Source organism: Oryza sativa, chromosome 9, assembly GCF_034140825.1.
Source record: "Oryza sativa Japonica Group chromosome 9, ASM3414082v1".
Taxonomy (NCBI): domain Eukaryota; kingdom Viridiplantae; phylum Streptophyta; class Magnoliopsida; order Poales; family Poaceae; genus Oryza; species Oryza sativa.
Window position 1 is genome coordinate 24,023,683 of NC_089043.1, and position 27,936 is coordinate 24,051,618.

Below are 27,936 nucleotides of genomic sequence, written 5' to 3' on the forward strand. Positions count from 1 at the left end.
GCATGTATAATTTATCATACCTAGCATAACACAAAACTCATTATTAAAGATAACCTTAGTTAAAAATAAAGAGTAACTTATATTTAGTGAAAAATAGAAAAAAATAAATTGCATACAAATCTAATAGAAATTATAACATTGTAATTTACTATGAGTTACAAAGTAATTACTACAAATTACACTCTAAAAGTACTATATTTACACTATATTTTTTTCTCAACTTACCTCCTCTCTCTCTCTCTTCATTACTAGACTTTCATCCCCTATACGTTTTTGGCAGAGTGAAAAGTTGATAGGAAACTGTACACTACACGATTGGATGCACAAGGTAGTCGAGCACTAGCGAGTTAAGCGTGTCGATGGAGCGTTGAGACAAATAGTACATGGATGTCAAGGTTAGATTAACGGCTGAAAATTCGACAAATCTTAACGGAAAAAAAATTTGTCGACAAATTTTTACCAATACTAATCGTTTTTTTTTTCTCGTGGGTGATCGGGCCTCCACTGACGGACCATATTATTGCCCCTATTATATTGACTGAGCCCATCATAGGCCGAGAAGGCAAGAACAACACCCAGACAAGGGGCTTGTTGGCCCTTCCACCTCCGCTGCGGGAGTCCGCGTCGGCGCCGGCGAGAATCCCTCACCTCGCCTCTGCAAATAGCGATATAGTACTATTGATTTTTCTTGTTTTGGGTACCGAGAGGAGGGGGAAATCAGAGGTTGGCGCCATCGATTTCTAGCAGAGCTGAGGTGTTGTCAATGGGGTTGCTGGTCCTCAAGCGGCTCATGTCCGTGCAACAGGAGCGGCGGCATATCCAAGCCCGTAGTAAGCCTACCTCCTTCTGCCTCTCTTTAGTGTCTCTCAACTCTCATCTTGTTCAGAATTTAATGCATATGTTTCTTGAGCAAATTATTCGGAAACCTTTAGGTATTGTGTATTTGTGTTTCACGGTTCCTTCTTAGGAAAAAAATTAACTTTTTTTTTTGTGAGGAGAACAAACTGACTCTTTTGAGCTAAACTAGTAAACTGGCTACACAGTCTGTACACCGAAATTTCACAAGAATCTGCATCTTGCTTACAAGAAGATTTGGGAGAAGTTTTGGGGAGAAATATGTATACCACTGGATGACAAGTTTCACTGTAATGCCTATTGGGCTTGGGCAGAACCTATGACGAGCCACTATGTTATGTATGTGCTCTAAAGAAGTGTAGAATAAAAGAGAGAGTTCTTTATTTCAACAAAAAGTACCAATGCTAAACTGAACTGTTTTTTTTCCCTAATGGAAACAAATTGGATTTATAGCCATGAATGTTCTTTCACAAAAGTTGGACAAGGGAACCAAACTGATTTATTTGTACCATGATTTTTTTGTTTCCGTTGTTAATGTCTGTACACATGTGATGTGCTGCAGATTTTTTTTATTGCTTCAGTGGCTAAAAGAAAGGGCTCAGTCTGTCTACAACTTGCAAATTCTGAAGGCGGCAAAATAATGGGATATTCAGGGTTGAACCTTCCAGAGGTATGACACCAAATGATGATAATGTAAGACTTCTATTAGAGGAAAAGCATTACTATGAGTTTATCACTGCTGTAAGTAGCCTCTAAATGCACCCCTCGGCACCTATAGTAAAACTTTTTGAACAAATCTTTAGTGCTGGTTCTGCAACCTCCTAAAAGTTCTGCATGAGTACCTTTTCTCCGTTCTAGCTGTTATACCTTTGGGGACTGCTAATGCGCGGGTGATACCTGCACCCCCCTCCCCGTGTACGTCTCTCTTCTCTCCCTTCCTCCTCCTCTTCTTCTCTTCCCTGTTACAGTACACAACAAAATTTTTTAAAAAAAACAAAAATTGGAAAAATTTATGTAAATAAATATTATATATAAAAAATTTGAATTTAAATTTGAATTTGTATGTAAACTTTTGACTTATAAACTTTGGATCTATAAACTTTAGGTGTATAAACTTTAGATGTATAGAAATACTATATATAGAAAATATTTGAATTCAAATTTAAATTTGAATCGGGTATGTAAACTTTTGGCTTATAAACTTTGGATCTATAAACTTTAGGTGTATAAATTTTAGATGTATAGAAATACTATATATAGAAAATATTTGAATTTAAATTAAAAATTAAATCAGATATAATTCAAATTCAAATTTGAAACATGTATATAAAACTTTTGACTTATAAACTTTAGTTCTATAAACTTTAGATCTAAAAACTTTAGGTCTATAAACTTTAGATGTATAGAAATACTATATATAAAAAATATTTGAATTCAAATTCAAATTTGAATCGGATATATAAACTTTTGGTCTCTAAACTTTAGATGTGTAAACTTGAGGTGTATAAACTTTAGGTGCATAAATTTACTAAAATAGGAAAGTAATGCGGTGCCAAAAAAAGAAATCAGGTGGAGGGAGGAGGGGGGGCAACTGATCGCTACCAGATCGCCCTTGCGATCGATCGCGGATCAGTTTTTCCGTATACCTTTACCCCTCCCGCTGAAAACTGTTGGTGATGGGTCTTAGATCCGCAGTTGGTTTTTTAGAGATTCTTCCCCCCCCCCCCCCCTCCCCTTATCAGTGACCGGGTTCATGTACTTCTTTTTCTGCTATTACTGTGGTTTAGATGCAGTTTCCTAATGTATGTTTACAGAACCGTTGGCCTGCAATTTGTCTTTAGTATCTTCCTCATCATCCATCAAGCGTATGCCTTCCTAGTTCAGTTGAAAACTAACTTTCATAAAGAAGTTAATACCGGCAACTTGGAAGTGATGAGAACTGCCCATGGACATCTGAGTTTGGTCACTGCTGGTAACCAGAGTTATATGTGGCACAAATGTTTGTCAATATCCCATTCTGCTCTCAAAATCTTCTTCAGTGGGCATTGAGATGCTGGGCAATATGTCTGTTGCAGGATTGTTGACAACTAACATGTCTAGACTAGGAGAGTGAGAAAGCTTTGAAGTAAACCATGCCCATTTTGCTGGCTTCACAGTTCATGTGAAGTGGTTTCACTACTGTTCGCTCTAATTTCAGTATAAATGGTGGGAGAAGTGAATATTCTTGTAGGATGGCGTTCTTTTGTTTTCCTGGTCTGTTCAATCTATTATCTCTCACGGTGTAGCTGCCAAAGCTATTGGTTTCTTACATCGGCTTTCTGCCAAATCTGTTGAGAATTGTACCTTATAAAGAATATATGTGTATTTTTTTCTATTTATTTTCTATCTTTTATAATTTGTAGGATGCTATTGTACAAAAAACACATCATTTCATACATCTTAGTTTACCCACATATGCTCAGATATAATATATTATTGGCTAGTCCTTGCCTAACTAAGCATAAGTTTCATATTAGTTTATCATTACTAGTCACTGACGACGGTCTACATACGGTATCCTTTTCAGGACAGACTCTACTAAAACTTTGAAAGAGAAAAGGAGCAAAATAAAAATGCAGTTCAATTTGCCTACCACAAATTCCAATGCGCTATACGGATATACCCTATATGCTAGTACTGTTTTCCCTTCCAACTGAGGCAATAGTTTACATTCACAATATTTTCCTGATTATACATGCAGGACATCTGGAGTCATATACACTCCCTAATGCCATTACGGGATGCTGCTCGTGCTGCGTGCGTGTCTCGTGCTTTTCGTAGTTTCTGGCGATATCATCCTAATCTTATATTTCGTATAGAAACACCGGACTTGAATTTCATCAAGAAAGTTGATTGCATTCTGAAAAACCACTCAGGCATTGGCATCAAATCATTAAGGTTTGAATCTGGTATATTTTACAATGCCAGCACCAGTTATTATCTCGACAGTTGGCTTCAGATTGCTGTTACACCATTGATTGAAGAACTCACTCTTGGGATATTATCGTACAACACAAATTACTTTGATTCAAAATATGATGATGAGTACAACTTCCCGTGCTCACTTTTATCTGATGGGAGAGGAAGCTCAATGCGGCATCTTTATCTTAGCAGGTGTTCTTTCCATCCCACAATCAACCTTGAATTAAGAAACTTGACGAGGCTGCATCTGGCCTTTGTACATATTACAGGCAATGAGTTAGGGTGCGTTCTCTCTAATTCTTATGCTTTGGAGCGGTTGGAACTTAACTATTGCTATGGAATAATTTGTGTGAAGATACCTTGCCTGTTGCAACGCCTTAGCCACCTGGAAGTGTTTGAATGTAGAATGCTGCAAGTCATAGAGAATAGTGCTCCAAATCTTGGTAGTTTTCACTTTGGAATTAATCATGTGCAACTCTTGCTTGGCGAATCGTTGCAAATGAAGAGCCTATCCATGTGCTATCCTGGTGCTGTCTATTATGCTTGTGCAGAGCTTCCATCCAATGTGCCAAATCTTGAAACTCTAACCATTGGCTCTCCTCATGAGGTACACCCAAAAACTTTAAATGATTATGGACTTGCTATATCCTTACAACAGTACTTTAGAAGAATATCATCAGTCTGATTATCTTTCCGCAGATGGTCGACACACCAATGTTGCCTAGCAAATTCCTCCACCTCAAGTGCTTGACTATTTCTCTTGTTGGAATGGTCACTTTTTCCCCAGCCTATGATTATTTTTCTCTGGTTTCTTTTCTTGATGCTTCTCCTTCCTTGGAGACTTTCTTTCTGGATGTAAGTTAATTTTCATTCTTTAAACTTATGTATTGGCCATTTACAGTGGTAACCATCAATTGAAGCACATTGGCTTTTCATCTTCAGGTATCACAAGAACGCATGGGGCATGTCTCAATTTTTGGAGATTCCTTGCAATTGAGGCAGATGCCTGAACACCATCGTCATGGCAACCTCCAGAGCGTGAAGATCACTGGTTTCTGCTCTGCAAAGAGCTTGATCGAGCTAACATGTTATATTCTTGACAATACAACCTCACTCAAGTGCCTAACACTAGATACAACCCGTGGTGTTTCTAGCTGTTCTACAGGCGAACACAAGAAATGTTTTCCTATAGGCAAGATGCTCACTGAAGCCAACAGAGCGGTATTGGCAATTGAAACATTCATCGAGCGAAAAGTTCCCTCGACAGTTAAATTAGCTGTTACGAAGCCTTGCAGCCGTTGTCATGTTAAATCTTAGTTGTGTTTTTCTCAGCATTTATCCAGCGTAGATGGTTATGTAATTTCTCTCTTCATTTACTACATTATTATAATACTGTCCAATAAGTTTTGTAACTTTACATGCTTGCGTTTCTCTTCATTAACCCAGGACACAACTGAATCATTTTCGTCTTTCATCTCTAAATTTTGCTAGTGACATTAACTGGAACATCTACCTTTTGTTTGACACCAAGTGATAAACAGGTTAATAAGAGGTTTCTGCATTTGAATTTCAATTACAGATGCTCTACCAGCTATACTATCAACATATTTTTGGTTGCATTGGGCTGACAAGATATCTACAGCTTGACCTCAATTCCTAAAACAAATTTCAACACTCAACCATGGTTAGTTGCACATTCAAGAAGTCAGGTAACAAGCCAACGAAAAGAAAAATCTGGCAGCCACTGGATTTAATTTGCTGATACATGAAGGTCATCAAGAGCGTAGAATCATTTCATTTCTATCCCAGTTGGTAGATTTTGCTGATACATGAAGGTCATCATTCATTTCTATCCCAATTGGTAAATGCAACAAATCGTAACAATTGGTAAATCAACCATAACAACTCTCAAATCCCTAAAGTGACAGGGGACTAAGCGATACAATCTCTTACTACTACACATCCAACTCTCAAATCCCTAAAGCGATATACGAGGAGCCCTCGGATTGCAGGCCATCGTGGAGTATCTCAATCTCTGGTCGTTTTTGCGGGAGATAGAGCTCTCGGATCACCAGGACCAATTTATTTGGAAATGGGAAAGTTCAGGCATGTACTCCTCCCGCTCCGCCTACCAAGCATTGTTCCTCGGTCGAATCCCGTTCCAATCCACGCCGATCTAGAAATCGCTGGCGCCGCCGCGCTGCCGTTACTTCAGCTGGCTGGTCGCACTCAACCGCTGCTGGACGGCGGACAGGTTAAGCATCAGGGGCTTGCCCCACCTTAGCATGTGTGTCCTATGCGATCAGCACGAGGAAAGCATCAACCACATTTTGGTCGCATGCCCAGAATCAAGACAGCTCTGGTGGCTACTGCTCTCGGCAATCGGTCGCTCGGAATGCTTGCCTGTCAATGAAACCTCATTCCACTCCTGGTTGTGTGACAAGAGGGAAACCTTACCGAGCTCTCAACGGCGAGGTTTTGATACCATTGCTACTCTCGCAGCATGGACTATCTAGAAGGAGCGAAATAACAGGGTGTTCAACCAGAAGCACAGAAGCTGGACAGAAGTGGCAAGGGCAATGGCGGAAGAGGCAGCGCTGTGGCGGCTCGCCAATACTGCCATACCGGCCACGCCTTTAGAGCGCTCAGGTCGCAACATTGTATCGCGAGATTAGGGTTTAATGCTCTTGGGTGACTTCCTGTAATCCCGTGTCCTGCTGTGTTTTCTCTTTCACCTGTACAGACTTTTACTCCTCTTAATACAAAGATGCGCTCCTTGCGTATTCCCGTTTTTTAAAGTGACAGGGGGACTAAGCGATACAATCTCTTACTACTACACATCCAAATTTCTGTTCGTAGATCAACTCTCAAATCCCTAAATCAAAACAGGGGGACTAAGCAATACAATCTCTTACTACTACACATCCAAAATTCTGTTCGTAAATCAAACAGGGAGGTAAATCAAACAGGCGATCCCAACATGTTGGTAATGCGATGGAGAGCGCGATCGAGTTGACCTGGAGTCGCCTCAGGGAGACGGTCCGCTCGCACGCCGTTGGCGATGTCGTTGTGCAGAAGCTCGTCGAGCGCCTGCACACTCGTCGAGATCGGATGACCAATCCTGAGTGCGAGAGCCCGCGCCTGCATGGAGTGGAGGAGGAGGCGGTCCAGCAGGAGCTCCGTGAGACGGGAGTGCGTCTGAAGAAGCAGGGCACCGGAGCCGGCGGTGGGCATGGGGCTGGCAGCAAGGACATCGTCCGCCATGTCCTGGGTGAGCGCGTGGATGGCGAGAGAACCCCTCACGCGGAAGCCGACGAGGTCGTTGAGGAGCCCGCGCCGCAGGTCGACGTCGACGAGCTGGAGCTTGAGCTGCGGGATGTGGACCTTGAGCATGAGGTCGAGGACGCGGGCGAGCTCGGCGACGTCGGCGAGGCGCTCGAGGTCGCCGTCCTCGACCTGCCACTGGTAGTCGACGGAGAGGGCGGAGAGGGCAAGGTACATCTCGGGGGCGTCCCGCAGCGCCGCGACGGAGCGTACCTGGACGCGGCACTCCCCGACCACCTCCCGGACGAGGGCGCGCAGCTCCGGGAGGCTGGCAACGGTCGCCGTCGGAAGAGCCATGGCGTAGCGGAGGGGGCGCGCCGCGCGGCCGCGCCGCGCCGGATGAGGGGTGGGACGCGAACGCGACTACGCGAGCACGGCGACGGCGGCGTGACGCGAGCAAGGAGGACGGTGGCGGTGGAGCGGGGTGGGAGACGAGGGCGAATCACGGCGAGGGGGAGTACTTTTATAGCTGGAGGCAGGCTGCCAGGCTGGCGCAGCGTAGGCGGGTCCTCCAAATCTCGGAAGCAGGAAACCGGAAACGCATCGTGCCCGTCCTGTCGACGTGGCAGACACGTAATTAAATTTACGGCTACTACTAGTACTTGTTTTACAAGTTAATTAATTTCCTCAAAAGAAAAGGCGCTCGGGTACGGTAATTTCCTCGAAAGAAAAGCACCCGGGTAAAAATTCATAACACTTTAAATCTTCAATATATACAGTAGTACTTAAAAAAGAAGAAGAGAAAACTAGCTCTCCAAAGCCCCGCAAATTCTCTCGCTCTCTCTCTCTCTCTCTCTCCCACTCCTCTCCCCTCTCCCTTCTCTCATCTCGCGCGCGGCGCGCCGCCGTAGAGACGAAATGGTGGGTTCTCGCTTCGATTTCGCGTTGCGCTTGCTGGTGTGTGCGTGCTGATCGGAGTGGGTGATTGCGATGCAGGTGATGGCTCAGAAGACGAAGGAGGCGGAGATCACGGAGCAGGATTCGCTGCTTCTGGTGAGTTTTTTTTTCTCTCCTCGCCCATCTCCTGTTCGATTCCCGTGCGACTTTCGATTTCGGTGGTTCGGTGCCGGACATCGGATCGGTTCACCCGATCGAGGGTTTTCTGCCGAGGTTTTTGGGAGGTTTTTCGCTGTGGATTTGATCGCTCGTGTGGTGTACTGGGGTTTGCAGTAGCTGGCGTTCGATTTGGGTTTGATTCGAGTGTTGGTGGTCACGCGTGTCGGATTTCCCCCCCCCCCCCACTTTGCGAGTGCTTTTGGGTGGAATTAACTGTTGCTTTGCTGATTTTAACCGATTTCTCGTGCGGATTTTGGATGTGTTTGGAGATCGTCGTGGGGTTTTGGGTTTCTCGCTTTCTCTGGTAGTCTCCGTCCGCTGACTACCAAATGGTGCTAGTTGGGCGGCCAGTGCGAAGCATCAGTAGCATCTCACTTTGCTAGTGTTTTTGGGTGGATTTCATTGGTGCTTTGCAGATTTTAACCGATTTCTCGTGCGGATTTAGGCGTGTTTGGAGCATGAGTCCTGGGATTTTTGTTTCACTTCCTCTGGTGCTCTCCGCCCGTTCAAAAGCTTCTGGGTATCTCAGATTGGAGTTGGTTTCTGGTTTCTCCGTGTAGCACTATCTCTCGAATGCGTAACTGATGGATCGTTTCGGTATCGCACTGAATGATGATTCGGTGGTTTTTCTCCCTGCTGCTTGATCGATGTGAGTTTTGTTTCTCTGGTTTGAGGCACCGAATCTGTTCTCGTGAAAATTTTTTGACATAATGTTCTCGTGAAAAATCTCTGGTTGGTTTGCTAAATTTCGCAGAAATTTTGAGCAGAATTTCTACTGGTTTGTGCGATTCTCTCAGCATTAGAATTTTGTTGAACGGATCACATCACTTTGTTTTGCTACTCGCGTGGTGATTCGGTTGGGATTTCAAGGAGACATTCACTGGTTTGATAATCGCGTTTCGATTTGGTTTCGTTGTGATACCCACAGGCATTTGCCTGATTGTTTGTGCGTAGACCATCGTGCTGGAAACATAGGCGCATAGTCTCTGCAGTCTGCGTAGTTGATCAAATTGGTAGGGTTGAAAGTTTTTTTCCCTGGCTTAGATATCCTTGCGAAGAATTTCGAATTCAAGTCGTGTTGTTTCGAACTGTTTCGCCAGAAGCATCTAAGGAATTGTTCAGTTCGTTGAACTTCTCATGTGCTTTGCGTTTGGAATCTCTTCTGAAGTGTTTTGGGAGCAGCAGTTACAGTGAGTAACTTCATTTTGCTTCCGAAATGCTTGCTTGAACATGGAATCGAGACACGACTCGTATTGGCCTGGGCCTGGTTGTTCAGGATTTCCATTTCTGACAGTCGTATGAGTCGATTTTTTCAAATGTTTCCAGTAGGCTTGTTAGTTGTTTGGGTTTTGAACAAACGTTGCCTACCTTGGTTGGAATTCTAGGAGACATTCGCTGGTTTGATAATCCCGTTTCGTTTTTGTTTCGTTGTGAAACCCACGAGCATTGGCCTGATGATTTGTGCGTAGATGATTATATGCTGGAATCATGGGTGCATACCCCCCACGGTTCACTGAATCGATCAAATTGGCAGGGCCTAAAAAGGTTTTTTCCTTGCTTCCATAGCCTTGTGAAGAGTTTCTACTTCCAATCGTTTTGAATCATATTGTTAGAAGCATCTAAAATTTATTCAGTTCGTTGAATTCTTGCTGTGCTTGCTTTTGGTATCTCTTTAGACTTCAGAGTTTTTTTGGCAGCAGCAGATTCCATGAGTAATTTTAGTTTCTCTTTTCAAACTTGTTGCTTGGACGTGGAATTGAGACACCACAGTACCACACGTATTGGTTTGGTTATTCCCAGATTTCCTGTTCTGATAGTTCTATGACCTAATTCTTCTTCTGTTTTTTAAAATATTTCCGATACACTACTTTGGGTTTGAACAGACATTTGCTTAATCCTGCATTAGTTTGTGATAAGAAAAGCTGCACTTCTGTTTATAATCGGTTATTTTGTTGCGCTATCATTTGAATTTGGAATTTATGTTATGCCTTTAGGAATTATATGCCAGCTTATTAAACCTCTGCTGGCATGATTTTTAGACTAGCCCCCACTCTCACTCCTATTTTAACATCTTTGTTAGATACTCGGTTTAATAAGTGGACATTGGCTTTGCCACATGAGTTTTAGGATTACTGGTTGATCACCAAACTTTGGTACCTCTTGTACTTTCAAAAAACCAGTTGGTTTATATCCAATCAAATAATGTTTTTCTTTGTCTTTTCTAGTACTTGTTTGCTCACATGGTCAGCTGCACTTTGCCTAGAAGTGCTTAGGATCCCATGACTGCAAGTGCATAGTAGGTGAAATATATCGTATGGTCCATGTTCATTTATGCATTTGTTAAGAAATTTATTGCAGGTGTGTGTTTGAATGGGACTGGTACCCTATTTGATTCAACATGTGCTAAAGTATTGAAAAGCATGACACATTTGTTGTTTGGTGAACTTTTGTGCCTCACCTTGTTTGGCAAGCCCAAAACCCTGGGCCATGCTCCAGGATGGGCTAGGAAACTGAACTACAATTTCAGTCCATCCCTGGGGGTGGACCAGGATCCAATAAGGCCTAAACTTGTTAATCAGTAATCCAATTTGTGATGATTTTATTGCCCTTCTATTTCTATTACATTGAATACTGAACTCTCTTTGAATTATGTATGGTAGAACGCTATTGTGATAACGTGGTGATATTTTGACCAAACAGACAAGGAATTTGCTCCGCATTGCTATATACAACATCAGCTACATCAGAGGTCTATTCCCTGAGAAGTACTTCAATGATAAGTCGGTTCCGGCACTAGGTCACATTACCTATAGTCCCTAACCCTTTTATACACCAAATTCCTCAGATGATATGATATTATTAGCTGGAACACCCTTTTATTTATTGCAGAGATGAAGATTAAGAAGCTAATGCCCATGGATACTGAGTCGAGGAGGTTGATTGATTGGATGGAAAAAGGTGAAAATATGTCCTGTTTTACGTGTTAAATCTTTTTAATTTTCCAATTTGTTCATTTAATCCATTTTTGTGATAAATTTTAGGTGTCTATGATGCACTACAGAAGAAATATCTCAAGACCCTTCTCTTCTGCATCTGTGAGAAGGAGGAAGGCCCAATGATTGAGGAGTATGCATGTGAGTATTACCATGTGAAATATGGCTAACTTCTAGCATACAAAGTTGGTTTTACATCAGTGATTGTGGGTCATATGTCAAACATTTTCTTATTCTGTGTCAAACTCCCCTGCAGTCTCATTTAGCTACCCCAACACGAGCGGTGATGAAGTTGCAATGAACTTGAGCCGCACAGGGAGCAAGAAAAACAGTGCTACATTTAAATCAAATGCAGCAGAAGTCACTCCTGATCAGATGAGGTTCTCTCATACATATCCCTTTTAAAGGCTATGATTCATTCTAGACTTCTAGTTAGTTATCCATGCTGCTTAGCTAAATGCTACGATTTAATGGTTAATTTTTCATATTGCTTAGCATTATACATTTTGGAGAGTGTTTGTTTAATGAAGTTGCAGTCCCAACATAACAATAGTTTAAAATTTTATGATTTCAAAGAAGTAGGAGCAAATTGATGACTAAAAGGAGTTCAGATTTTCTTTTTCTATGTAAGGAATGTGGTGAAAAAGTGAGGTACATAGATTCCAGTAACTTTGTAAATTTAGGTACATAGGACTGTGAGGTGGCAATAAATGATGTAAATCCTTTTTAAAAACATAGTTGGGCTTATAATTTTGAGTCCAACTTTTCTGCGAGTTGTTCTTAAATATTCTTCCACAACTTGCAGAATTCTAGTTCTGAAGGTATGGTTTCAATTTAGTCCTTTAGATAAGCTCATTAATGGTTGTTTATTGGTTTTTATATGTGTATGGCAATTGCAAAGTAATTATTGTAAGCTTTAACTAGTCACTGCTGATATCCTGACATGATCATATGGTTCCCAATCAGGAGCTCTGCTTGTAAGATGATAAGAACACTGGTTTCACTTATGAGGACCTTGGACCAAATGCCAGAGGAGGTAATTTTTGCACTTCACAGATTTGTTACAATGGATTGAACTTACCTAATGCTATCCTGTATTTGTCCTCAGAGGACCATTCTAATGAAGCTGCTATACTACGATGATGTCACAGTGAGTGCAGCAATTTGTTCTTGCTATTTACTGAAACTTGAAGCCGCCATAATAGATAATTATTTTTGCTCTGAACAAATGAAGGATTCAACCTTTTCTGTTCTATAGAACTTTGTTCGTGGAATCGAAAACAGTTAATTTATTATGCTATTTGCAGCCTGAAGATTACGAGCCACCCTTTTTTAAGTGTTGCGCTGACAACGAGGCCATAAATATATGGAACAAGAACCCCTTGAAGATGGAAGTTGGAAATGTCAATAGCAAGCATCTCGTGTTAGCTTTGAAGGTAGTGGATTATGGAGATAGCAGTCGTTTGGACCAGGAAACCTCTGTTTTCTCAATTAAACTCATTGCTACATATGTTTTTATTCTTTATGCAGGTCAAGAGTGTCCTTGACCCTTGTGATGATAACAATGTCAACAGTGAAGATGATAATATGAGCTTGGATAATGAATCTGACCAAGATAATGATTTTTCTGACACTGAGGTAAAGACCTAAGAGAACATATAATTGAGCATCTTTATTAGTGAGATTCTCTTAATTTTCTCCTTAGTGTGCTGTGATGCCACCTTTCGATGTATACGCATATTTTTGTCTTCCTTTTACCTGTAGTATAGACTGAATCGCTAATTCTATTAGGTTCGCCCATCTGAAGCAGAGCGTTACATTGTTGCTCCAAATGGTAAAGTTTCTTTGTTTGTATTCTTGTTGTACTTTCTGTTTTTGGTGCTAACATACTTATCAAAATAGATGGGACTTGCAAAGGTCAAAATGGTACAATCTCAGAAGGTCAGTTAATTTGATCTGAGAGCTTCATCTGTGCATCCTTTTCCATACAAATGAATTTTATGTCAACTATTAAGTTATTATTCAAATGTTTGGATGCTCATTTAATTTTTCATGAAGTGTGCAATACATGTTCAACATTCTCTGACTCTGTAGTACCTGAAAATTTCATACGTTTCTCTGACTTTGTATGTTTGCAGATGATACTCAAGATCCTGTTCACGAGGAAGAGCTAACAGCTCAAGTAAGAGAGTGGATATGCTCAAGAGACACTGAAAGTCTTGAGGTTTCAGATGTCCTTGTTAATTTCCCCGACATATCAATGGTAATGCCTACTGGTATTTCATTTATATAATAAAATAGCTATTTAGAGTATTTACTGTTTTGTGCTAGACTTACAAGTAGGTCACAAACTTTTACCCGCTTTTATGTCATCAGTGTTTATAAATCAAACAATATCTTGATATACTGTATGAGCTGTATGGCTGGCTATTAACAATATCTTGTTGAATGCTTTGCAGGAAATGGTTGAAGGTAGTGGTGTGAAAAACTTATGTGTGCTTACCAGGCATTCTTTCTTCACTCTCACTAAAGCCTTGAAATACTTGACTAATGACTCACTTTTCAGATATTATGGAGAGGCTACTTAAAGATGGTTTACTATCCAGAGCAAAAAAGGATAGTTATTCTGTTAATAAGGTCAACCAAACATTTTCTTCATGTGCTATATTTTAGTTTTACCCTGTGGCATATTGTACTGTCCATCACTAGCATCATAGAGTGGCTTCAGATTGCTGATCCTACAACACCACACATAAAGAAAGAGGTCATCATGCAAAATGTCTCACCTACTGAAGGAACTAAAAATAGCAATGGTGATCTGATGTATATGAAGGTGTATCTCTGTCGCTTACCCTTGGCTTGTATTTGGAGGTCATCATGTCATTTCTGCTGATATATATCGTTGCTACAGGCACTGTACCATGCACTTCCAATGGATTATGTGTCAGTAGGCAAACTTCATGGCAAGCTAGATGGGGAGGCCAGCCAGAACATGGTTCGTAAGTTGATTGAAAAAATGGTGCAAGACGGATATGTCAAGAATTCAGCCAACCGAAGACTAGGTAACACCTTGAACTAATCTCTTGCAAAATCTCAAATGCTTCTATTCTATGGTACATTATTTACTTTTCTGGTTTAGTCTGTCAGCCAGGAGCAAGTTATGTATTGTTTGCTCAATTCTGTTACAACTGTGAAAGGAGAATAACTGAATCAACATGCCAACTGAGTGTCATTTTCTACATAGATTGTGCAACTTCAAGTGATTACCTTTTGTCATGTTCACTTATTATATGAAGAACTGTCAACAACTTCTCTTGAAGAAGGATTTTGGATGCCTCATGAAAAACATTGTCTAACTGTAATACTTGTGAAGAATATACATGTACTGAAGCTGTTGCTGCTTTAGATGAAAACTAATGATTTTAGGAACTTCAGATACATCACTCTTATCTTTTCAGATTGACCATTGCCGCCATGCATTGTACTAATAGAACTAGTACTAATCTTTGAGCAAATGACTGATTCACTACTACTGTGCACCATACCATCTTATGGCCTATGTCACTCTATTTTACAGGCAAAGCTGTCATTCATTCTGAAGTCACCAACAGAAAGCTCCTTGAGATAAAAAAGATTCTGGAAGTCGATATAGCCGAACAAATGGTACCATAATCATATCTAACAGCACCAAGTTTTTATCTAGTAATTCTTTGCATTCCACAACATTCATTTTATTCATGGTTAATCTGAAACTCTGCTTCATCATGCAGGCCATTGATACCAATGCAGAACCTGGTGAGCCTGAGCGCAAAGACCACCTGAGTGGTAATGGCAACAACAATCCGCATCTCCATGGACTTGGCATCTGTCTTTGCGTATATAGTACTAACATGACATTGTCCAATATGTTTCTCTTTATAGGCCATGAAATGAGAGATGGATCGACGATGGGTTGCCTCCAGTCCGTCGGATCTGACCTCACCCGCACCCGGGAGCTTCCGGAGCCGCAGCAGAACGTGTCCATGCAGAGCGGGCAGGAAGCTTCCACGGTGGATAAGGATCCAAGCAGGACTCCTACAAGCGTGCGCGAGGTATAACCGAAACCTGATCCCCTACTAACCACAGACGATTCTGAGCCATATGCGACTCAGAATCCAGGTAAATTAAATCACAGACAAACGTAGAGCTGAAGGTGATGAACTGTGTGATACCTTTGCAGCAGGCGTCCGTTTGTTCCCTGGAGAGTGGGGTTCTCGGGCAGAAGGTCAGAAAGTCTTTGGCTGGTGCTGGCGGGACGCAGTGCTCGCAGGACAAGCGATTCAGGAAGGCCAGCACGGTAAACTCTCCATGTCCCAACTCTGAACTGAAACATCTGGCATTTGGCATGTACTAGTATTTGGCATTTGGCGCTGTAATCAAGTTGAGTTTAATTGATCCCGTGAAAATGACCGCAGGTGAAGGAGCCGATCCTCCAGTACGTCAAGCGCCAGAAGTCCCAAGTTCAAGTTCAAGTTCAGTGAGGGTTCGTGTCGCAAGCGTCAGGAGCAACTAACATCGTAGTTCAGGTGCAGAAGACCACAAGTAGATATATCCATCCTATTCCTAGTTCCGGTGCTCAAGTTTGTGCAGATAGTCAGAGAGCACTCACGCACACGTAGATATCTGTCCATGCCGCTGTCCCAAATGGCAAATGGAGATAGACGCTACTATGTGCTAACACACACTCAAATTAAGCATTCAAAACGCATCTCACGTTTGTTGCGTCTTCGATTATGTTTCAAATCACTCCACTGCAGCTCGTCACTGCAGCCAGCTGAGCCCCGTGTCTCTCGACGCAACAGTGAAGGAGACAGCAGGTGAGCCTTCTTTGATTGAACCAGGTAGTACATCAGCTACTGTGCCCTTCTCTGCGTACAGGGGCGGCTTGGCTGCCGTGCCGTATGGCGGAAGCCTCCCGAGGGGACCGCGGCTCCTCTCCGCCTGAACAGTGTTGGCCGGCACAGTTTCTCCTGGATCGCGGCTGCTCCTCCTGCGTTTGGTTTTCGATTCTGCCGTCCTCTTTGCGGTACACCTGCGCTAACCACTCGAGTTATGGGGGGGAGCCGGAGGGCATCGATCGCGTCCTGTGGTTGCCATCCCAAGTTGGCAAGTTATATTCATTGTCGCGGTGGTCACGCCTCCTGGGAGTAATGTGGTGCCGGTTGTTTATGCATCATTGATGGTGCCCCTCAACAGTGCACAGTGTACAGAAACGTCTGGTAGATTTGTGGTGGATTGGATGGACATCGCCGCCGCATCAGTATATGGGAGTAAGATGTGTACTTTGCGTTGCACTGTGGTTTTTTTTTACCAGGCCGGTCACAGGAGCATGTACGGGACACCTGCCGCCTCGCGCGTGTCACGGCAATGGATGTTCGTTGGCGTTTCTTACGTACGGGACCGGAATAGTATGCTCTGGAGAGTTGTCTACGACTACAAGAGCGTCCATCTTTTCACGAATTAATATCGGTCAATTCGTTTCGTTTGGTCGGTGTAGTGTGCTGTGTTTCTACACATGTACAATCAAGGCATCCATAAGGAAGACGAGAACCGGCCTCTTGCATTTTAAACCAGGATTTACGTCCCACTTTTTTTCAAGGATCTTCAACTACCCTAAACATTGAAATACCCACATTCCAGGAATACTTAACTGTAAAATTCAGAAAATAAACTCTTAGAAACCCAACATTTTTAGAGCTATGAACAAGCCGCTTCTTAAAATCTTAAACACTCCAAATAGGAGCTTACAGTTCATTTGCAAAATATTTGATGCTCTCGACAAGCAATAGAGAAACTTCCTCTGTCTCAAATTGCAAGAGTGTCTATAATTTTGTATGGAGATAAAAGTAAGTGAAATTTAATGGGAGATAATTATGATCGATTGAGATGAGTAAGTAGTAGATTAATTAAATACAATATGGCTGTGAAACCTGAGATTGGTTGAGACGAGAGTTTGAGCATTCTGCTTATAGCTGGTTATAAGTCGTAACACATATTAGCCACTAAAATAATAATTTATAGATATTTTTTGTCTATATATGTTTTTTATGGCTAAAAACCAATGCTAGAACATATTTTTTAAAAAAAAATCAACTCTAAAATTAATATTTAAAATTTTAAATGTGGCTATGATAGGCTAAATAGAAAACAATAAATCATATTATATTCTGAATAAATTTCAAACGCTAGTAGAAGTTAAAACGGAGTACATTTATAACCCAGGGAGTAGCGGGAGCATGTGCAGCTCAGCAGGAGGTACTTACCCCAATATACAAGTGTGAAATGTGTAGAGTTGTTTATAGAGAAAGAGTGATAAATTGATGCAAGATCAACAAGTGCAAAGTGGGGAAATCACTCGTTAGAGAACTGGGATGTCAAGCAGCTGTGATTCAGCAAAAAATAAAAAATAACAAATCGCGATTTATACGATATCAAATTGAAAAAAAAATACATATGGGCCGGTGTTATGTAAACTCCTATATAAAAGAATAATGTGAAAAAGAGTTTCTTTTGAACGGAAAATTTTCTTTTGTTCCAAACGGCACGAAATTTTCCAAAATTGAAATTCCAATAGCCCCCATCCCCAACCTCCTGAACTCTGAATTCTGAACGAGCACCAAACACAAGCGCGGAAGCCGCGGCGGCGGAGGCGGCGAGCCGACGAGCCGCCGGCGAGTTCCGCCGATGCCGCCGAAGCGGGGCGCCGCGCCCGCGGCGGCCTTCGAGTACTGCGAGCTGTGCCGCCGCAACCACGACCAGGGCCGCCGCCACCGCTACTTCCCCGCCCACCGCGCCGCCCTCGCCGCCGCGCTCTCCCGCTTCCGCTCCAAGCTCCTCGACCTGCGCCGCGCGCTCCGCCACCCGTCCTCCGCGGCCCGCTCCCGCCTCTGGTGCCCCTTCTGCTCCGCCGACCTCGTCGACCTCGACAGCCGCTTCGCTTGGTACTCAACTCGTCCCCTTGCTCCTAGGGTTTCCTCGATCTGGATAAGTTGGTTCTAGTTTCAGTTCGGATTGCCCTTAGGAGTTCTCAAATTGAACAGTAGCGTCGGATTCCCGTGCATTAGGGCTAGGGCGCTATTGGAGCAACATTACATTAGCGTTGAGGGTAAATTAGAAAGAAGTTTCAATGCTTACATATTACTATATTGATCTGAGCCCAATTTTATTCTATTGCAGTAGCAATGCTATTTATCATCTCGCAAGCCAGGATCACCTAAATGGCGTGAAGGCTTTCCTGCAAAAGCATGGTGGTGGGATGGATCAGGTGGATTCGTTTAGGATTTCGGAGGATGAGCTTGCTAAGGTGCACTGCTGTCTGTTTTATGCTACCAAGTACATTGTTTCATCACTCTAGGTGTGGCAGGTGTGGCAGAGCCGCGGAGGGTGTATTAATATGTGGTGTTTCTGATATTTCAGTGGGAGAAGTGCTGCGAGTCTTCGAGTACAGAACAAGAGACGTCGACCGAAGGGTTGATTGGACCATCTCTGGGGCCACTGAAAGATATCCGAAATAAATCTACCTCTAAACATTTGGATAATTTTGCAGAAACTTACATCCCGTCTTCTAGTAATACTGCATCTAATGTTGTTATGCCTTTACAAAGTCCTACTAATGGGGCATACTACCCCAATAGTACAGCATGCCAGGGATCTTCCTCCTTTGGAAGTATTCCGTATTCTGCTCCATTTGAGACTTTCGGAGTGCCCATCATACCTTGTGGATCGGTTGCATTACATGAACAACAGGTTATGCTGGGTACAGACTTGTTTCAAAGTGCAGGCACAAAAATGAAAGGTGAACCTGAGTTTTAAAATGCTCCTTACTGTATTATTTTACCATTTGATTAGTAGTATTTTGCTAATTATCCTTTTCTCCACAGGTGGTCAACTTACTATCCTCGGAAATGGACCAAATTCATCGGTTTCTTGTTCTGTTCATGTAAGTAAGCAACACGTGCACATGCGTATATTCCATAAAAAGGTATTGCAAATGGTCCTTTGGATGTTATCCATTATTGTGTTTCATTGCTGTGAAATTTGAGGCAAAGCTAACAACTAAGCGAGTGTTTTCTATTCAGAGTTTCGAACAAGGAAAAAAAATTGATTTAGTCGATGTCGTTCAAAGCAGGAGCATGTCAATTTTATCTTTTGGGTATCTTGTATCTTAGTTGTGGGGATGCTAAACGTATTTTTTTTAGTTTCAAATCTTAGTGCTAACAGTATCTCTTTTACCCCCCCAAAAAAAAGCCTTCTCTGTTAGCTTGCAGGTTCCAATTTCCTTAAAAGAAGCATAATTACCCACAACTCTTCTGATGCAAAGTTGCAAGCGTTGATATTGTCTCGTACTTTGTTGCATTATTATTCATGTATACATCATTGATGTCAGGCATGATTAAGATATGACTGCTTTCTTCCTATTTGGTTAATTTTTTTCAGGTCCAACAGAGAAACTCTGGTGGAAATTCCAGTCAGGGTACTACACACTTTTACAGTTTTTCTAATATATATATATATATATTTGTAACGATTTCTGTTGAAGCATGTCACTAATTTGGATGCAGAAAGAGGCTGCAGCTCTAGCAAATGAAAGATATCTATTTTTAGTTCCTTATTGTTGTGTGAAATTTAACATAATATCGTTATGTTATGAAGGCTTGAAAGCAAATGTGCACATGGGTGCTCCTCCTCCCTGGTTAGAAGCTAGCGAGCGTGATCAGGAGAATGAGTCACTTAGTGGTTATGCTCGTCCATCCTCTCGGAAAGGAAAATCTGGAAAGCTTAACCCAAAGCGTGTAGGAGCTGCATGGGCAGAGAGGAGAAGAGCAGAAATGGAGATGGAAAAACGAGGTGAACTTGTTCCAGAAACATCTGATTCTAGTTGGCTCCCTAACTTTGGTGGTGTCTGGCAATCTGGTACAAGAAAGGAATCAAGGAAAGAGTTTGAGAAAAACCATAAGCCTCACGAAGAGAAGAGCAACAAGTTGTCCCTTGAGATGAAACCATATATAAGCAAACGGATGGTAAATCACATCTGCTCTTTTACATGATAACCTTCTCACTTAAATTGTTATATGCTGTTAGCAAAATAATTTGTCTCACTGTCTGTAAGTGTTATGTTGACAGCTGGAAATAGGAAAATCTCTTTGCTTTGCTATTAATTTCAGTATTTGGGAGAGTATGGCTTGATCATATTTGTGCTATGACTATTTGCTTCTCTGTTCTTTGTATCTGGAGTACTCCCTCCGTCCAAAAAAAGACAAACCCTGGTTTCCGTGTCCAACGTTTGACCGTCTGTCTTATTTGAAAAAATTATGAAAAAAATTAAAAAGATAAGTCACACATAAAGTATTAATCATGTTTTATCATCTAACAACAATGAAAATACTAATTATAAAAAAAATTCGTATAAGACGGACAGTCAAACGTTGGCACGAAAACCCATGGTTTGCCTTTTTTTGGGACGGAGGGAGTATGTATATATTTCTCTCATACGCCTGCTTTTCTTTCCTCTTGCAGCGCGTAGGTTCCAATAAAGGTGAACAGTCAGACATTGATGTAGAGCAGTGAACAGATCTACATGGTTGCCAGATGATTTGTGGTACGAATCCTTTTAAACAATCAAGGTTAATAAGGATAATTGAAAGCATTTAAGTTAAATATCCAAGAATTGAAAATTATACGTATATTTTACTAAAAGTCACTGGACTGTTTTTACAAACTACTCCTAGTAGAATTGTTTTATGCCATTAATAGACGCACTCTATCTACAGCAAGACATTTATGGTTGATACTTTCTAATAACTGACATGTTACAGGCTCATGGCACCCAATGTTTTACAATCAATCTTATATTGGGTACTTAGAAGGGACTGCTTTTATTTTCTCCAAGTACTAATATAGGGTACTAGACGGACCTGCCTATTTTTCTTCAACTATTCCTGACTTTCGTCCACTGTTTGGTGTTCGCAGATTGTGGTCACGGTTTTCTGTAGTTCTGCTAGGACGCAGCCGCTTGTCTTTTTTGGGGGTCCAAAACTTTGAATTGCGTTGCGGTTGCTGAAAGAGTCGATGTTATTGCCACATGCCTGAAAAGGATGATATTTGGTGTGGAAGTGGAATGCCATATGCAAGTGTAATAAAAGAAGGGAGCATTTCTTTCCAAGAAGAGAGCTGTCCTCTGGAGTCCGGAATGTTGGTTGGTGCGCTCAACTGTGTGGAGATCCGTGCCTTGTCGCTGCAACTTGATGTCCTTGCGTTTTGCACCTGATCCGATTACATGTCCGTGCATTTGCTCCTCCTGATCGGATAACATAGAAAGCCTGAAACAGAGATCTACCTGTAGGAGAATACTCCTTCGTAGCAACTAGCTATCGAGCTGATTAGATTGATTGATTTCTGATTCCCCTGGGCTAATTGGAGAATTGTTATGCCTGTAGGGTGTCCATGTCACTGGATTTTTCCCAATCAGATGACTTTTAGCACAAAACTGGCATAATATTTGCTTTAAATTGTAACTCCATCCAATGGAAGGATGCACTCAGAAGTACAGTATAGTAGGAGTAACAGCCACAGAAGTTGGTTGTTGACAAGGCAAAGGTAGTACTAGTAATTCACTGGTCTGTCTTTTTGTGTGTGCTGTTCTCTCTCTCTCAAGTTTCAACCTACAATCGCTGGCGCACAGTGCTGTCTTAAGGGGGCTGATTAAATGTGCCAATTTCTGGTCCCAAGATCCTCCCATTTTGGTCTTGTTACAATTCACACCTCCAGAAACAGATCAGCTACCCCCCCCCCCCAAAAAAAAAAGAGAAAAAGAAAAAGAAAAATCGCATCCGACAAGCACCTGCAACATTATTACAAACATCCATTTCGAATTCTGCCAACATAATCTTTTTATTTTCTTCTCGAGTTTTAAAAGAAACTTTTAAGCTTTAAACCCGAGCTCGTCACCGAGGGCAGGGCAGGGCAGCCGCAGAGCAAAGGTGTGAAAGAACCCGTGAAGAAATAAAAGAGCAACCACCAGTAGGTGATCCAACTTAAATTTCCAAATCGCCCAAAAGCGGCATTAAACCCCGTCGTTTCTCCCCTGCCCCCCGCGCATGTGCCCCGAAAGCGACCGACCCGACCCGTCGCCGTCGCCGCCACTGCTCCCCCCCGCCCGCGCGCCCAGCGACCGCCCGCACGAACGCACGCACGCTCGCCTCGCCTCCGCTTGCTTGTGTTGCGTTGCGTCTCGCCCCTCGCCCGACGGCGACGCGACGCGAGATCGCTACGTCCGAATGGGACGCATCCATATATATTTCCGGGCTTCCGGCTATATATATGCATTCTTGGCTTGAACAAAAATTATTGGAGCCATCTTTCGGACCCCATCGTTTCGCTTATTCGGAGAATAAGCAAAACGGCGTATTTGTAAATGAAAAATAATTTGTGAATAAAACTTTCATATATATATGTGTTTTTAGCGATCTAAAAGCAAAGGCTGAAAAATAAACTTCAATGAAAAAACCCCAAAATCAACTCCAAATTTAAGGTTAAAAATTTAAATTTGACTGATAAGTATAAGTATAAGAGAAAAGATGATGCCCTTTGTTTTAGAATTATAAGCGAATTTATGAGTCAAAACGTTTAAGGGCCTCTTTATTGAGGCTTAGGTTCATTTTTAATCTCTTTTATTTGTTTCAAAATAAGTTTACTTTAAAGGTAGTCACTGCATTGGAGTTTGTGAAAGTAGGGAATATTTGTATTGGGAGTAGATAAGATGGAAAATAGTTACACTAGAATTGGGGGTGTTCCAGTTTTTTTAGTTTTGTATTGATATGTGTGGGATGGATGAAAAATGAATTTAAACTGACTTAAAAGTCTAAGCCAATAAACCAAAACAAAAAGGCAAATAACATCCACGTCTCGCTAACAAGTGGGATGCCAATTGGCAGACACCAACTGTGAGTCCCTGATATGTGGGCATCAGATGGGAGCATGTAGTGGTGTTTATCAAACACTAACAACGTCAATGAGTCACTAATATAGTGATATGTGAACATCTCACGTCAGAAGGGTGTATGTAATGGTGTTAATTTATCAAACACTAGCGATGTTGATGAGTCACTGATACGTGGACATCCTGATGGGTATGTGTACTGGTGTTTATAGAAAGCTATCAATGTGTCTCTAACATCATGAGGATCTTTCGGTAGAGGTTTGCTGGAGTTTGTATGTGTCTCAGAGCAGGTACAATAGCTGGTTATACTATTAAACTTGCTCTTAGATTGTGTGGATTTGGTCGACTTAGACTGTCATGGTTGGGAGTATACTATCATTTGATGGTTTTCGAGCTAGGCGGTATTGGAAAAAGGGGGCTTGTTTTTGTGACGTGCAGATCAGTATCTTAGGGACGCACGCTTGTGTGGACTACGAAGCACCTGCATCACTATCACGAGTGGCACATGAATTTGCCTCCTCTCCCTCTCTTTTTTCTTTAACATGGCATATGAATTTACTTCTAGAAGAGTTAAAAAGAGGGTAACAGAGGCAAGGGAAAAAGAAGAGCGATGCTATACATGGTAAAATAAATTCTTACAAAAACTTTTACAAACAAAGAGATATTAGCCGCTTAGTTTATTCAATATGTAGTTATGAAAATTCAAGATACAATCATAGCGTGTTACATTAGTTTTTTTGAATAATTTATTTTTACGCTATTGGTATCATATCCTCGTTCGAGGTATCGTTTGAAATATATTTTTTAGGGTGTTGTGTTTTGCTGAAGAGTTTTGCTCTTCAGTAGTGGCTTCTAGTAGTATACGCGTGGTGTGTTTTTTTTTCCGTTTTCATGACTAAAGCCTTTTGTAGACTTATAATATTTTTACCGCTATATCGATACGAAACATCACACTGTCTATGTGTTGTTAAAAGAACTTCTCACGTTTACGATTCTATATGAATTTCTGGACCACAAACCACTCGTTTTTCCTTCAACTTAAAAAAATTAAATAATTTTTTTTAACAATACTTGTTTGTATTCTACCCTTTTTTGTCGGTTTTTATCAACGATTTTCGTGAAATCCAAATATATCATTCAAGCGGTTTTTTATCTGTCATGGGGATTATGAACCTGGCTGTATGAATTCACTAGCCAAGGCAGAGGCAGAGGAGTTTTATTTTGGGTGGTCCTGTCCTCCAAGGAAGGAAGAGAAAGCCCTGGCATCAGCGATGGGCACATTAAAGAGAGAGGGAACCACCGCCTGCCTCCCAAACAGTGGGAAAACCAATCCAACTGTCCATTGATGAGTTCCCTCAATATCCCACTTGCACGCCATGCTACTGGCTGCATGTGGTCTCATTTATTTTTAATTTGTTACGGGGGTAAAAACTTGTCGCTTTGGGTAGTAAAAACTTCAAAGGGGGAAATATTTACTATCATAATTGCGTGTTCTTTTTTAGGTAGGTCGCTCCGTGATAATCGTAACGGTTAAATCTGGTGGAAACACACGATGAAGCGGTTGACAACTATATGATCTCTAAAGGCATATTCAGAAGCATTGGTTGCAGCTGCACCGCAACCAGCTATTACTAGAAGCCAACTCACGTCTCCTTATCGGCTATGTTTGAGAGGAGAGGAAGAGTGAAGGTTGAGAAAATACGTAAAACAAAATGAGTTATTAGTGTATGATTAATTGAGTATTAATTTATATTTGAAAAATAGATTAATATGATTTTTTGAAATAATTTTTCTATAGAAACTTTTCGTAAAAGTGCACACTATTTATCAGTTTGGGAAACACGCACGTGAAAAACGAGATTTTTTTCTTCTCTTTTGTACTCTATCCAAGCTTTGGTCTTATGAATTCCCGTACGTAGCTTGACAATTACTCCCTCCATTTTCAAGTCATGTTTTGAAAATGTCGAACATGGATGTGATATATTATAAAATTATTGAAGAAGCCAATAACATATAGAATAGTTATTATCTAGAAAAAAAACATATAGAATAGTTAGATGAATGTATAGGTATAAGTTTGTCTCCCAAAAAAACTTATAATTATTACTTTTATCTAGTTTTCAAATAATTCGGGCAACAGAAATTAGTTGTACATGTTGTGTGTGTCAATGTTCAAAACGATATGTTTTCGTGACCGTAGAGAGCGTATGATTACGAGAGTTGATCTAGTTTACGAGCCCACCAAACAAGAAAAAGCTAGCTCAGTGGAAGAGGTACTTTGCCGGTACAGCTTGATAACTTGCAGCATAATACCCACGGTTTAGGACTTTAGGCACCCACCATGAAGTACTAGATTTTTCCCATTTCGTGCAATTTTGGTCAAGAAAAACAAGTTTGGTTTCATTGTGCCATCATATGCATGCGTCTGTCCTACAATTAATCATCATCTACATGAATTAATGTGCTGTTAATTAAGGATTAATCGATATGCTGTTAATTAAGAACATCCAGTACATTATCACCGTAACCCATCCCTAGTTTGGCAAGGGCATAATCCTAGCGATTATTTCCTGATTAGTCACTAACCCAAATTAGGTACTACTAGATGTTTTGGACAACTACATGACTACATCTAGGACCAGTACTAGCTATAAGTTCTGAAGCCACATGTTGACAGAATGCGCCGTAGTAGTAGGGATTTTAATATTTTACTTTTACGGTTTGACCACTCGTCTTATTTAAAAAGTTTATATGTAAATATAAAAAACAAAAAGTTTTGCTTAAAATATTTTGGATAATAAAATAAGTCACAAATAAAATAAATAATAATTTTAAATTTTTTTAAATAAGTCGAATGGTCAAACAACATAAGCAAAAATGTCAAAATATCTTATATTAGGGGATGGAGGGAATAGTACTTTTTTTTGAGTCATTTAATCCGACTTTTTTCCTTTTTTTTTGGCTTCTTGGATGCCATTATAGTAGTTCTGACTTTTGAGATGCAAGTTTGTTATACATCAACTAACCCAAAAGAAAAGAGAGGGAGAAAGAAAGACAAAGTTCGTTGGATACCCCTGGAGCTTACAGTGACATTCATGCCTTGACAATTGGCGTCAACTTCACTCGTACGCAGCTTGGCCGTTTCTGCAAACGCATTTGCTCCCCGGACACATGCATCCCATCTTGCCAATCTGCCAATCGAGCGACCAACATTTAATTATGGGGAAATTTAAATTTTGTTACGACACACGGAGTAGTTTTGTTTTTACTATTACTGCTACCTGTTTGTTTTGGACACAAGGATGCCAATTTAATTAATTGTTAGAAGTAAAATTTAGCGAACGCGTGCAAAAAAATGTGGAAAAACAATCCAAATTAAAGGCTAAAGGTACACGTCGAGAGTCGAGATTCGTAATGCGAAAATGTTCATGTCGAGGATACTGTTCATTTGGAAGCGACGCTATTTGTGTGTATAAAGAATTATGCAAATTAAAGTATGCATATCAAGTGTATTTTTCTTGCTAGGGAAATGATAGTAATTATCATGGTTATCAATTATCATAATACTGACTATACGTACTTTGTTACTAAAATCCCATTTGTATTTTATACTATTATTAGTCAGTAGGTTATGTGGCACAAGCTATTGTTATTCTTAATTTCTTATACAAGTTGGAAGGAGGCAAATACAGTAAAATTTTAAAAAAGAACATGTACAAAAGGAGAAATATCATTCGGCAAATCAATCCACACCCCAAAAATTCAAATCGTGTAAAAATTCTGGAAGTTAAATGTACACATCAAAACTCTTAATGTAATGAGATATGTGCGCCTTTCGCGTATTCATGAAAAAAGATATGCATGCCGAGAATACTGCTCCTTCGTAAGTGACATTGCTTGCGAGTAAAAAGAATTGTACAAACATGCATAGCAAATTATTGTTGGTGGGAAATAATTCCCATAATGCAATTATATGAATGCCTTTTGCGTATTCCTAAAGGGAAAAAAAGGTGCATATTGAGGATACTGCTATTTGGAAGTGATGTTGCTTGTGGGTAAAAAAATTGTGCAAAACATGTATAGCAAACTATTGTTTGTGGGGAAATAATTCCCATGGTTATCAACAACCCAAGTAATGGCTACTTACTTATTTCTGAGATTCCATTGTTTATTTAATATTTGTCAGAAGATTTATAAGGCGCAATGGAAATACATCGTTATGTAAGGAGTGTATATATTGGGGAAAATTTTGCCATATTAACTGGCAGATGGAAACGCGGTAAAAAATAGAAGAAGAAGCACAAGGTACAAAGGAGAAACATTATGTAACCAATCATTCTATCTCCTCCACAATTTTTGCAAAATAAAGGCTACATGGTGTGAGAGAGAGTGGCCTATCATGATAGAGCAATCCTTCACCTATCATCCAATTTATTCTTTTCTTTTTTACCTAGAAGCCCTTTATCCCTTATACACAAGAAGTCAAGGACACCCAAAAGTAACAAACAAACAAATCAGCCCCATGTCCTTGGCAATAGGCAAAGGACAGGCTCCCTCCCAAACAAGAACCCCCAAAGCATTTTAAAAGTATTTTCTGTGTATATAAAAAACACCAAATTCTGAATTGGTCTGGTGCTACATGTGGCGACAAGATATAAACTAGTGATATATAAAATTAATAATATGTACTTGTGATGGAGAAATGGACCATGATATACTGTTTTTTTTAGATCAAATGGACCAGTGACCTGCAGGAGAGGTGCAGTTGGA

The 27,936-nt window shown here is 40.9% G+C and overlaps 3 protein-coding genes across 7 annotated transcripts; all 3 read left to right on the forward strand.

Moving 5' to 3' along the window:
- The first annotated feature begins 558 nt into the window (after positions 1-558).
- On the forward strand, positions 559-5,286 carry LOC4347513 (uncharacterized). The gene is made up of 5 exons (XM_015755620.3): positions 559-830; positions 1,418-1,525; positions 3,596-4,423; positions 4,516-4,671; positions 4,759-5,286. The coding sequence occupies exons 2-5, from the start codon at positions 1,496-1,498 to the stop codon at positions 5,131-5,133; spliced, it is 1,389 nt and encodes a 462-aa protein (XP_015611106.1). The 5' UTR covers positions 559-830; positions 1,418-1,495; the 3' UTR covers positions 5,134-5,286.
- Positions 5,287-7,879: 2,593 nt separating this feature from the next.
- Positions 7,880-15,950, forward strand: LOC4347514 (meiosis-specific protein PAIR2-like). 4 transcript variants are annotated; one of them, XM_015756786.3, is made up of 22 exons: positions 7,880-8,001; positions 8,077-8,133; positions 10,897-10,993; positions 11,086-11,154; positions 11,238-11,330; positions 11,446-11,569; positions 12,156-12,225; positions 12,298-12,339; positions 12,497-12,625; positions 12,720-12,827; positions 12,981-13,023; positions 13,092-13,130; positions 13,328-13,452; positions 13,649-13,661; positions 13,756-13,826; positions 13,918-14,022; positions 14,101-14,251; positions 14,767-14,852; positions 14,960-15,014; positions 15,111-15,280; positions 15,409-15,525; positions 15,644-15,936. In XM_015756786.3, exons 1-22 carry the CDS (start codon positions 7,999-8,001, stop codon positions 15,707-15,709), a joined length of 1,833 nt encoding a protein of 610 aa, XP_015612272.1. In that variant the 5' UTR covers positions 7,880-7,998; the 3' UTR covers positions 15,710-15,936. The 4 variants fall into 4 exon arrangements, with proteins under 4 accessions (XP_015612272.1, XP_066159978.1, XP_066159979.1 ...); NM_001403897.1 differs by having other exon boundaries at positions 7,897-8,001; positions 15,412-15,525; positions 15,644-15,950; XM_066303881.1 differs by lacking the exon at positions 13,649-13,661 and having other exon boundaries at positions 13,328-13,465.
- Positions 15,951-17,818: 1,868 nt separating this feature from the next.
- Positions 17,819-21,860, forward strand: LOC4347515 (TITAN-like protein). Of its 2 annotated transcripts, none has more exons than NM_001403892.1 (8): positions 17,819-18,169; positions 18,405-18,531; positions 18,645-19,023; positions 19,109-19,167; positions 19,665-19,701; positions 19,881-20,248; positions 20,745-20,826; positions 21,198-21,860. In NM_001403892.1, the coding sequence occupies exons 1-7, from the start codon at positions 17,913-17,915 to the stop codon at positions 20,793-20,795; spliced, it is 1,278 nt and encodes a 425-aa protein (NP_001390821.1). In that variant the 5' UTR covers positions 17,819-17,912; the 3' UTR covers positions 20,796-20,826; positions 21,198-21,860. The 2 variants fall into 2 exon arrangements, with proteins under 2 accessions (NP_001390821.1, XP_066159980.1); XM_066303883.1 differs by having other exon boundaries at positions 17,822-18,169; positions 19,109-19,209; positions 21,198-21,847.
- The last annotated feature ends 6,076 nt before the right edge of the window (positions 21,861-27,936 follow it).